This window comes from Bos taurus, chromosome 21, assembly GCF_002263795.3.
Source record: "Bos taurus isolate L1 Dominette 01449 registration number 42190680 breed Hereford chromosome 21, ARS-UCD2.0, whole genome shotgun sequence".
NCBI lineage: Eukaryota > Metazoa > Chordata > Mammalia > Artiodactyla > Bovidae > Bos > Bos taurus.
Window position 1 is genome coordinate 24,216,582 of NC_037348.1, and position 12,403 is coordinate 24,228,984.

General features: G+C 41.5%; 1 protein-coding gene across 7 annotated transcripts in view; it reads right to left on the reverse strand.

Annotated features, from left to right (window-relative positions):
• The window catches only part of ADAMTSL3 (ADAMTS like 3), a 408,215-nt gene that overhangs the window by 105,145 nt on the left and 290,667 nt on the right, over positions 1-12,403 (reverse strand). For all 7 annotated transcript variants that reach the window (XM_059879284.1, XM_059879285.1, XM_024982349.2 and 4 more), the window contains exon 17: positions 6,803-6,932. In XM_059879284.1, coding sequence (XP_059735267.1) covers positions 6,803-6,932 — 130 coding nt within the window. The remainder of the gene's footprint in view (positions 1-6,802; positions 6,933-12,403) is intronic.

Below are 12,403 nucleotides of genomic sequence, written 5' to 3' on the forward strand. Positions count from 1 at the left end.
CTATCACTGATCTGTATTTGGAGCAGAATGTGAAATTAAAACATGATCTGAATTGGAAGTATATTCGTTAACCTATTAATTAGACTGCTAGTATATAAAGTTCCAGTAGCTTTAGGGGTGAGGAAAATCACCAAGAATAGATACTCTGACGACAATCAGACCACACAGCTAAAAATTAGAAGGTTTTGTTGCACTATTGAAACAACTCAGCTTAACTATGTAAGTTATTAGGAGCAACTTTGGGATGGTCAGTCTTTCAAGAAAGTATATAACCACTAGAATTGATCGGTGACATAAGGGACTGGAAGGGGAACCATTCTTATTCAAGAAACAGGCAACAATTTCTTATTAAGAGACAATGAATACAGCATTTTTTGTTTTAATTCAAGACCTGGGTAACAAGTTGGTACAGAAACATTTTACTCTTGGCTTTTGTCTCCCAACCTCCCTGTCTAGCCATGTTGAGTCCTGTCACAGAATAAGAAGGCTCTTCTTGGACTAGTGGAACCATTATGTAACCCTGCCCATTTCTCTCTCCTGGAAAAAGCAAACTCCATAAATAGCAGACACTCAGCAGTTAAAGGACAGACCAAAGGGAGTAACCCTAGAAGAGCAAATAAACATACAACGCCCCACCTTGGAGAGTTCAGGCTAATACATCAAACACATTTGCCTCTGGGTAAATAAAGATCTACTGACTGTCCAACCCAATCTCACTGGTAAGTTTCACCCTGGGGTGATATTTTACTGCTATTGCCCTTGGAGTCAGTAAATATTTGTATGGAAAGTATTGTGCAACACCCTGTTCCTGTTATTCCTACACCACTGGTTTCTAGAACCTAAAACATTTTTGTAAACTTACCTTTATTTTGGCATCAACCCTTTGTCTCTGCTGGTTTTTTTCCAAAATAACTCTCAACCTTCAAAAACTTTATTAAACTTGCAACTTTGAAATGAGGAATAGTATTTCTCTTCACATAAAAACAGACCCTTAATTTTGCAAAGTGGCCAAGATATATTGTGTGCTGTATTAGTCCCAGCTTGAAAGCTCTGTGGGCAAGACTGCCGAGGCAGATTATGTGCAAGACCCCTGGCTGAGGCTGAGAGATGAGGAACCTGCTTGTGGGCTAGTGCATGAATAAACCCGCATGCTCCCTTCAGTAGCATAAAGGGACAGTTTCTAGATCTGTAGTCAGATGTTGCTCCAATTTGGTGAGCAAAGGAAGGATGGCACTGCAAACCAAGCTCAGCCCTGCCTTGGCCTCCTAGGCAGGTCAAGCAGAGGCTGGTAGTCTTACAACTAAAACAAACCCTAAGCATTTCAAAGGACTCAGGAGTAGACGTGAGGATAATTGCAAAAATACTAGGTAGAGTCCTGCAGATGTGAGTGAAAAATGCAACCTGAAGCATGACTCAACAATGAAAGACTAGAGCTGAAAAGGACCTTGGTGATGATAAAGTCTAACACCTTTCATCAACATTCAGATGAAGAAACTGGGCCCTAAGAGCCAAGGGACATGTCTGAAGTGTCCTGATCGAGGCAGAACTGGCCTCTACTCCATGTTCCAGATCCATTCCCACTTCTCTCTGCACTGTTAAGACACATCCCTATCATGTGTCCAAGGTTAGGATCCCATTTCACTGTTGACTTCATATACCAAGGAGCAGAGAGCCGCTGATCACTTTTATGGGAGAGTATTAGCTTATTTCATGGATAAGGGCTCCAGGCAGAGGGCCAAGACCCAGAAGGCATGAATGAGCAGGAGCATGGGTCAAAGTGAATAATTCAGTGTGGCTGCTGGGCAAGTTCAAGTTCCTCTGGGTGTGTGTGAATGAGCATGTGTGTGTGTGTGCGCACGCGTACACGCGCTGTGGTAAGATGAGAGAAGTCATGACAGGAAATGTGGTTCAAGAACCTAAAACCAGGGTCACCAAGGACTTTATCTGCTCTCATGGGTTGAACTGCTTTCTTCAAAATGAAGCTGAAGTCCTAACCACGAGAACTCATAAATGTGAACTTATTTGGAAATAGCATCTTTGCAGATGATAGAGTTAGGCTGAGGTCATCAGATGTTGGGCTCTAATTCAATAGGAGCAGTGACCTTATAAAAGGGGAAATTTCAATGCAGAGACCTACAGAAGGAAGATGCTATGAAAACCCCCGGGGGATTTCCCTGGTGGTCCAGGAGTGTGGCTAAGGCTCCACACTCCCAGTGCAGAGGGCCCGGGTTGCATACCTCGTCAAGGAACTAGATCCCACATGCCACAACTAAGACCTGGTACAGCCAAATAAATACCTAAATATTATAAAAAGAAAACACACAGGGAATGCCATCCGCAAGCTGCTGCTGCTGCTGCTAAGTCACGTCAGTCGTGTCCGACTCTGTGTGACCCCATAGACGGCAGCCCACCAGGCTCCTCTGTCCCTGGGATTCTCCAGGAAAGAACACTGGAGTGGGTTGCCATTTCCTTCTCCAGTGCATGAAAGTGAAAATGAGAGTGAAGTTGCTCAGTCACATCCAACTCTTTGTGACCCCAGGGACTGTAGCCTACCAGGCTCCTCCATCCATGTCCATGGGATTTTCCAGGCAAGAGTACTGGAGTGGGTTGCCATTGCCTTCTCCCATCCACAAGCTAAGGACGATCAAGCTACCAGAAGTTAGGAGAGGCGCATAGAACAGGTTTTCCCTCAGAGCTGTCAGAAGGAACCAACCTTGACTAGGGGTTTCTAGACTCCCCATATGTGAGACAGTGAACTTTGTTTAAGCCACTCAGCTTATGGAACTTTGTTATGGAAGCCCAAGGGAACTCATACATACGGCGAAGTACAGACTGTGGCTTTTCCACAGGGAAAGGAAGTCACTGGAGGGTTTTTTGTGGGAGTTTACACGGCCATTCTCCAATTTAGAAGACAGTTTCACAGTCATACGTGTACATATGGATCAGAGTAGGAAACACTAGAGGCAGGACTCAAATTTTATGATAAATGGTCAGGGACATATCTAATTTGGACTCAATCCAAGGACGCTTTCAGATTCACATGCAGGCAGGCTTTAAATGGGTGACACTCAGATGAATTATGGCAGGCTAGCTATTTTGGTTAAGGTAATTAATTAAAAATTTATAATTGATTTCAATATCTCTACCTTTGTTCTCCCCATCCCAGGGTTTGAACAGTCTCTTTTAAGTGTACATTTTTTTCCTTTTTTTTTTTTGGCCATGCAGTGCAGCATGTTGGGAATCTTGGTTCCCCAACCAGGGATCAAACACACATCCCCTGCATTGGCAGCTCAGAGTCCTAATCACTGCACCACCAGGGAAGTCCCTAAATGTAAATTTGATTTATCAAATGCTCCAATGGCTTCCCAGCAACTCTCAGGATCAAGTCCAAATGCCTGGCATGGTCCTACCATGTCTGGTCTCGTCTCTGGTCATCTCCTGACTTCCTTTCTGTCCAGTTTCTTGAACACACCAATTTCTTCCTTTCCTTGGGACCTTTGTCTATACTGTTCCTTCTGCCTAGAACACTCCTTCCTCTATGCTTCCCCTGGCCAACTTTCACTCCTCTTTTACATATCAGCTTACATAGAACCCTCAGGGAGGCCTCCTCTGAATGCCTGCACCCAATCCTCAGTCCAAACCAATCTACATTAGGTCCTTATGCAACTCTTGTTCTTGAGACTTTTTCTGTTTCTTTATAGCATGTATTATAATTTAAGTAATATACTTACTTATGTTTAACTCTTCCTCTTACCCCATCCCAAGACTCAAGTTGAAGGAACCAAAGTAAAAACCTTGTAGAGCACGATTCCAATTTCTTGGGACAACAGGTTGAGATATTAAATTATGCTTCTCACCTCCTGCATTTCCCCTTGTCCTTCACCCTGGTCAGACGGGTAGTTTCCATCTCACAGAGCCTCACTGGAGGGATGTGGTGGGGGTGGGGGGAGGAGAACAGAAACTAGCTTCTCTAAAAATATCTAAATTATTGCTTCTGATATTAGATTAAGAAAAAACTGAGAAACATAAGATGAGTAATTTGGATTCCTAAGGTTTTCAATACTTAACATGAGTGCTATTTCCCCTGAGATAAAGGGGATGTTCCAAATGGACAGAATCTCAGCATCACCTCCCATATACTTGATGTTCTTGGAGCTCTCTGGATAGACTTGCTGATACAGTGGGCATCCTGACTCCCAGTTAGATGAAACCTTCTAACACTCCTACTGTGTTGTGTCTTCTGCCATTTCCTACTAGTATTCTGGTGTGGATGACTCTGGAATTCAGTAAACCTGGGGGCAGAAGTAGGAGGTCTAGGGAAGAAGATTTCCTTATGCTGTTTCTGGGCCTTGCTCACCAAAGTAACTGTGTAGGTCTTTACTGCCTCGTCTCAGTTGAGTACAGCACAATGGCTCTAACGTAAGTCAAGAAGTTCCCTGGGGACTTCCCTAGTGGTCCAGTGGTTAAGCCACTATGGAGAACAGTGTGGAGATTCCTTAAAAAACTGGAAATAGAACTGCCTTATGATCCAGCAACCCCACTGCTGGGCATACACACTGAGGAAACCAGAAGGGAAAGAGACACGTGTACCCCAATGTTCATCGCAGCACTGTTTATAATAGCCAAGACATGGAAGCAACCTAGATGTCCATCAGCAGATGAATGGATAAGAAAGCTGTGGTACATATACACAATGGAGTATTACTCAGCCATTAAAAAGAATACATTTGAATCAGTTCTAATTAGGTGGATGAAACTGGAGCCTATTATACAGAGTGAAGTAAGCCAGAAGGAAAAACATAAATACAGTATACTAACGCATATATATGGAATTTAGAAAGATGGTAACAATAACCCTGTGTATGAGACAGCAAAAGAGACACTGATGTATAGAACAGTCTTATGGACTCTGTGGGAGAGGGAGAGGGTCGGAAGATTTGGGAGAATGGCAATGAAACATGTAAAATATCATGTAGGAAACGAGTTGCCAGTCCAGGTTCGATGCATGATGCTGGATGCTTGGGGCTGGTGCACTGGGACGGCCCAGAGGGATGGTATGGGGAGGGAGGAGGGAGGAGGGTTCGGGATGGGGAGCACATGTATACCTGTGGCGGATTCATTTTGATATTTGGCAAAACTAATACAATTATGTAAAGTTTAAAAATAAAATAAAATTAGAGAAAAAAATAAAAAAATAAAAAAAAATAAAAATTCTTAACTACAAAAAAAAAAAAAAAACACTAAAAAAAAAAAAAAAAAGAATCCTCCTTGCAATGCAGGGGATGCAGGTTTGATCCCTGGTCAGAGAACTAAGGTTTCACATGCCTCAAGCAACTAAGCCCACACAGCAACCACTGGGCCCTTGCACCGCAACTAAAGAGTCCATGTGCCACAGTGAAAGATCCCATGTGCTGCAACTAAGACTCTACACAACCAAATAAAGATATATATATATACATATATATATATATACATATATATATATTTTTTTTTTTTTTTTTAAAGGAGTTTCCCATATTTCCTTAGCTGACAATCTAAGTCAGAAATATAGTAATGGATATAAAATGCTATGCCTGGTTCCCTGTAGATGTGGTCTCCCCAAGGATGAAGCTGGCCTCCTCCAAGACTGAGCAGGTTAGAGACCAAGACCCACAAAGAAAGGACCCATGTGCAGGACAGAGAAGTATGGATCTCCAGGATGCCCTCACTCACTGGATCCTCACCACCAGCACCCTGAGACCACCAAGATAGGACTTTCTTCCTCACAGCCAAAACATCTCATGGAATCAAAATCAGAAAGATCAAGAGACTTCCAGAAGCACAAATTATTTCCTGAATAACCATAAAAATCTATCTTTACCCCTGGATGTAACAGACATAATAAATGTCCTCAGTTGCTTAGAATCCCAGACATAATTAAACTTACCTTTAGTGAATGCAGGTACCTAATTAAATGGGTGATATAATTACTAAGAGGCAGAAAGAGAATCTGGCAATGAGGAAGAGAGGAGGTGACTGGGAATGAGCTTTCAACTTTTGGCTTTAAATATATCACAGAAGAGGGGTCAAGATTATACAGGTAAAGGATAGAAAAGGGAAAAAACTGGGGGCTGGATTTTGGAATGTCTTGTGAGAAACTAGTGATGCTGAGTTATAATCTTCTGGAGCTAACAATAGCCACGGACAGAAAAATATGAGGAAAATCTACACTTCCTTCTGATAAAAATCCTCAGCATCTTATAAGGACTTAAGAGAGGAAGCAGATTAATTTTTAAGGTCAACCTTTCAGGCCAAGGAGACCAAAAATAAGCCAACATTTCCCACTCTTTGGGGACTCTTAACAGTACACCCCATAATCTGAGATCTCTGGCAGGCCAGTGGGAAGGGTGAGAACACACTGGTGTGATTTCTAGATAACAAGTAGGAGATCACTCAGTTAGTCCACAAATATGGACAGAGCACCTTCTGTGAACCTGTGCTAACTTGACCTCAGAGCCTGTGTTCCCTGATGTGGCTTCAGGCAAAGAAGTACCCCTGAAGGGACAGACATGAGACAACAAAACTGCTGAGCTCATGGTGTTGCCAGCAGCAGCCAGTTCACATTCACTCATGTATGATGCAAACAAAAGGCCGGGTAAAGGGGATTCCCACTTAACCTGGCAGTATTCGTGTATCTTAGTGAGAATCTGGCTGGCACAGAGCTTGAACAGAGAAGGGAGAACTCTGTTCTCCTTGGGTGACTCCCCCCTCAGCCTCAATACACATGCATGATTCTCTGCAGAGAGCAGAAGACCGCACGTACCTGGGTGGGCAGGGCTCTGTGTTACAAGCCTGGCTCATCGCCGGAGGGCGGTGGACCATATCACACAAGGTGTCATTGACTGTCTGCTGGGTCTGCAGGTGTAAGCACACTGCAATGGCTTCTTGATGGCCTGGAGGTTGGAAAGAGAAAAGAAAATACGCAAATGACTTAGAATGACTCATTGTGGGGAAAAAAGAAAACAGGGTCTTTGAACCCCTCATTCTTAAGCCACTGCCCTTTTGACTGTATTGCTTGCCTGCAGGATGCATTGCGGGGTCCACGTGGAGCAAATGACTGTGCCTTTCCCAAAGTCTCCCAGGCTCTATTATTTCCTCAGTCACTTTGTAAACTCCCAAATGGTCACTTTGAGACGTCAAGGACCACCCCTGAAACCCCATCCACTGTCACACTGATCTGCCTTTCAAACACACTCAAGGCCAGGAGTTCCTGCAAATGAATCATCCACATGCTCCTTCCAAACATATACAATAATTTCCCTAAGAGGAATTTTCATATCAGGTCCTAAAGAATAACACTTTCTCACATGAATGGAATCAAACAGTATTTGTCTGCACCTAATATATATTGGACTGCAAGGATATCAAACCAGTCAGTCCTAGAGGAAATCAACCTTTATATCCTTTACCTGTATATATGACCCCTCTTCTGTGATACATTTAAAGTCAAAAGTTGAAGGACTGATGTTGAACATTCATTGGAAGGACTGATGTTGAAGCTGAAGCTCCAATGCTTTGGCCACCTGATATGAAGAGCCAACTCGTTAGAAAAGACCCTGATGCTGGGAAAGATTGAAGGCAGGAGAAGGAGACGACAGAGGACAAGATGGTTGGATGGCATCACTGACTCAATGGACATGAGTTTGAGCAAGCTCCAGGAGATGGTGAAGGACAGGGAAGCCTGGTGTGCTGCAGTCCATGGTGTTGCAGAGAGTCAGACATAACAGAGAGACTGAACAACAAATGTATATTGGGATGCATTTTTAAGGTTAACTTATAGCATGGTAAAATTCATAGGGTCAGAGAGTACTTTGGTAGATGTCAGGGACAAGATGGGGGTGAGTAAGTGTTAAATGGGGACAGAATTTCAGTTTGTGCTCAGTCGTGTCTGACTCTGTGATCCCATGGACTGTAACCTGCCAGGCTCCTCTGTCCACGGCATTTCCCAGGCAAGAATACTGAAGTGGGTTGCCATTTCCTCCTCCAAGGGATCTTACTGACCCAGGGATTGAACCCTTATCTCCTACATTTCCTGCATTAGCAGGCAGATTCTTTACCACTAATGCCACCTGGGAAGCCCCTTTTGTACTCAAAGGGTTCCAAAATGCAATACAGCCAACCAGCTTCCCTGTTAAAATACAAACTTTCACAGGCACATTTTTCCTTTGAGGCTAGACAGGTCTGTCTGACTCCAAGGCCCAGTCTCAATCATTATTTTGTTTGTTGAGACAAATTAAAAAAAAAAAAAAAAGATTATTGGGAAATCAGAACTGAGCAAAATATAAATCAAATTTTGATGGAAAAAATCAAATAAAAATTGTAATAGCAACCAACTATGCTATTTGAAATATGCAAATGTATTCAGTTTCATGCAAGAATGTGTGTTCCACATTGTGGTTCTTTTTCCAAATGCCATGTTTCAATTCAACCATTTTACAATATTTCGCAGAATACAGTATGGACCAAAAGTATATATAAAATATATATTTGAGATGTTGAGTTCTTTTCCCTAAATTTTCTTTGCTTTCTTCAGTTGTAAGCTTATGCTCCTGGGCATAGTAGGATGCAGTCTTAAATCTCCATGCATCTTCCAATGAATTTTTTTTTAATAAACACTAACCTGAAACATGAACAGACACTGCTACAACTATAACACTGTTACAATTATAACTCAGGTTCCTCCCTACAAATGTTGAACTCAGTGATTTTACAGGGACACAGATGTTCATTTTCTAGCAAGTTTCATTTCTTTTTAATCTGAGAAAAATGCAGTTATCTTTCACATATATTCTAATTTATAACCAGAATTATTTACAAAATACACTTGGAGACTATTTTGGAACATGAGTGGGTGGATCTGAAAGCACCAAAGTTACCTCATTTTAACCATTTTTATGGAATTTCACAATAGTTGTGACAAATTAAAGCAAGTTTACTCAAAAGAATATAAAAGTTTAATGAGAGATTAAGGATACTTATTGAGGTGGAATGTATTTTCCAAAGATGGCCATGAGACTATCTCCCGTCTCTCACACTGAACCTATGACATGACTTCACCACTTTCCACTTCAAGAGGTTTGAGCAAACCTTTATCCTCAAAAGAAAAAAGTTATAAAGATAAGTTTACTTCATCTCATTTTTAACAAAATTTGGACAGTAATCACAAATATGCATTTAGAAGATATAAGATAAATCAAGTGTTGAAATTTCAATTCAATTTCTCTAATAAATCCTTTGGTAGCATGAGGCAACATTCTTCACTTCACAGTTGACTTCTGCAATGTCATAATACGAGGGTTATTTTATTTTTTGGCAAAAAATATCTAAAGCCTACATCAAGAAATGAATTAATAATTAAAGGGTAAAAACACAGACGCTAAGAGGGGAAGCAGAGCCAATAAATGAGCTAATACATTCTCTTTTGTTGGTTTAAGGTTAGTTCAAGTTGGGTTTCTTGCAAATAAATCTTGACTAATTCAACATGCCAAGTAACATATCACACACAAACACACACACACACACACACACACATTAACACACACAGAGTAAGAAATGCTCAGAGCAACAACAACAAAAAAATCTACAGTCAGAACCTTTAAGGTGTTGCTGCTGCTGCTGCTAAGTCGCTTCAGTCGTGTCCGACTCTGTGCGACCCCATAGACAGCAGCCCACCAGGCTCCCCCGTCCCTGGGATTCTTACCAATATTTAATATAATAAATTACTTTTTAAAAGTTGGAAAATGATTTGAATAAGAAAATTATGTTTATATAATAACCAAATGGCCTTGGCCCTCAGAAATAGATGCAATATGCTTTTCTAAGCAGAGGAACATTAACAAAAATTGATCTTACATTAGTCTATAAAGAAAACTGTATTAAATTCCATAACCTAGAAATTATGTAGGCAATATTTCTTGACCATAATAGAATCCAACTATAAATGAAAAATAAACAATTAAAACCCCCAATCCGAACATCAGAATTTAAAAATAATCATTTCCGATAAGTGGCACTAGTGGTAAAGAATCCACCTGCCAATGCAGGAGATGCAAGAGAGGTGGGTTCACCTCTGGGTGGGAAAGAGCACCTGGAGAAGGAAAGGGCAACCTGCTCCAGTATTCTTGCCTGGAGAACCCCATGGACAGAGAAGACTGGTGGGCTGCAGTCCATGGGGCCACAAAGAATCAGACATGACTGAGTGACTGAGCACATACACACAAAACTCTTAGCTTAAAAACAGTAATTAAGTTACACATTATTTGACAATAAAAAGGAGCAGAGGAGGGCTTAAAGCAACTGGATATTAGATGAACAACGCTTGATGCTATTAATATCATCATGAAATGGATGACTTTTTCCCAAGAAAATCTAAATTATGAAACTCACTTTAAAATTCAGTTCAGTCACTCAGTCATGTCCAACTCTGCGCAACCCCATGGACCACAGCATTCCAGGCCTCCCTGTCTATCACCAACTCCCAGAGTCTACTCAAATTCATCTTCATTGAGTCGGTGATGCCATCCAACCATCTCATCCTCTGTCGTCCCCTTCTCCTTCTGCCTTCAACCTTTCCCAGAATCAGGGTCTTTTCAAATGAGTCAGATCTTCACATCAGGTGGCCAAAGTACTGGAGTTTCAGCTTTAACATCAGTCCGTCCAGTGAATATTCAGGACTGATCTCCTTTAGGATGGACTGGATGGATCTCCTTGCGGTCCAAGGGACTCTCAAGAGCCTTCTCCAACACCACATTTCAAAAGCATTAATTCTTCGGCACTCGGCTTTCTTTATAGTCCAACCCTCATATCCATACATGACTACTGGAAAAACCATAGCCTTGACGAGACAAAACTTTGTTGGCAAAGAAATGTCTCTGCTTTCTAATATGCTGTCTAGGTTGGTCATAACTTTCCTTCCAAGGAGTAAGCGTCTTTTAATTTCATGGCTGCAATCACCATCTGCAGTGATTTTTGGAGCCCCCCAAAATAAAGTCTGACACTGTTTCCACTGTTTCTCCATCTATTTCCCATGAAGTGATGGGACCAGATGACATGATCTTAGTTTCCTGAACGTTGAGGTTTAAACCAACTTTTTCACTCTCCTCTTTCACCTTCATCAAGAGGATCTTTAGGTCTTCTTCACTTTCTGCCATAAAGGTGGGGTCATCTGCATAGCTGAGGTTATTGATATTTCTCCTGGTTGGCAATATTGATTCCAGCTTGTGCTTCATCCAGCCCAGCATTTCTCATGATGTACTCTGCATATAAGTTAAATAAGCAGGGTGACAATATACAGCCTTGACATACTCCTGTTCCTATTTGGAACCAGTCTATTGTTCCATGTCCAGTTCTAACTGTTGCTTCCTGACCTGCATACAGGTTTCTCAAGTGGCAGATAAGGTAGTCTGGTATTTCCATCTCTTTCAGAATTCGCCACAGTTTATTGTGATCCACACAGTCAAAGGATTTGGCACAGTCAATAAAACAGCAATAGATGTTTATCTGGAACTCTCTTGCTTTTTTGATGATCCAGCGGATGTTGGCAATTTGATCTCTGGTTCCTTTTCTAAAACCAGCTTGAACATGTGGAGGTTCACATTTCATGTATTGCTGAAGCCTGGCTTGGAGAATTTTCAGCATTACTTTACTAGCATGTGAGACGAGTGCAATTGTGCAGTAGGTTGAGCATTCTTTGGCATTGCCTTTCTTTGGGATTGGAATGAAAACTGACCTTTTCCAGTCCCGTGGCCACTGCTGAGTTTTCCAAATTTGCTGACATATTGAGTGTAGCACTTTCACAGCATCATCTTTTAGGATTTGAAATAGCTCAACTGGAATTCCATCACCTCTACTAGTTTTATTTGTAGTGATGCTTCCTAAGGCCCACTTGATTTCACATTCCAGGATGTCTGGTTCTAGGTGAGTGATCACACCACTGTGATTATCTGGATCATGAAGATCTTTTTTGTACAGTTCTTCTATGTATTCTTGCCACCTCTTCTTAATACCTTCTGCTTCTGTTAGGTCCATACCATTTCTGTCCCTTATTGAGCCCATCTTTGCATGAAATGTTCCCTTGGTATCTCTAATTTTCTTAAAGAGATCTCGTCTTTACCATTCTATTGTTTTCCTCTCTTTCTTTGCACTGATCACTGAGGAAGGCTTTTTTATCTCTCATTGCCATTCTTTGGAATTCTGCATTCAAATGGGTATCTCTTGCTTTTTCTCCTTTGCTTTTCATTTCTCTTCTTTTCACAACTATTCATAAGGCCTCCTCAGACAGCCATTTTGCTGTTTTGCATTTCTTTTTCTTGGGGATGGTCTAGATCCCTGTCTCCTGTAGAATGTCATGAACCTCTGCCCATAG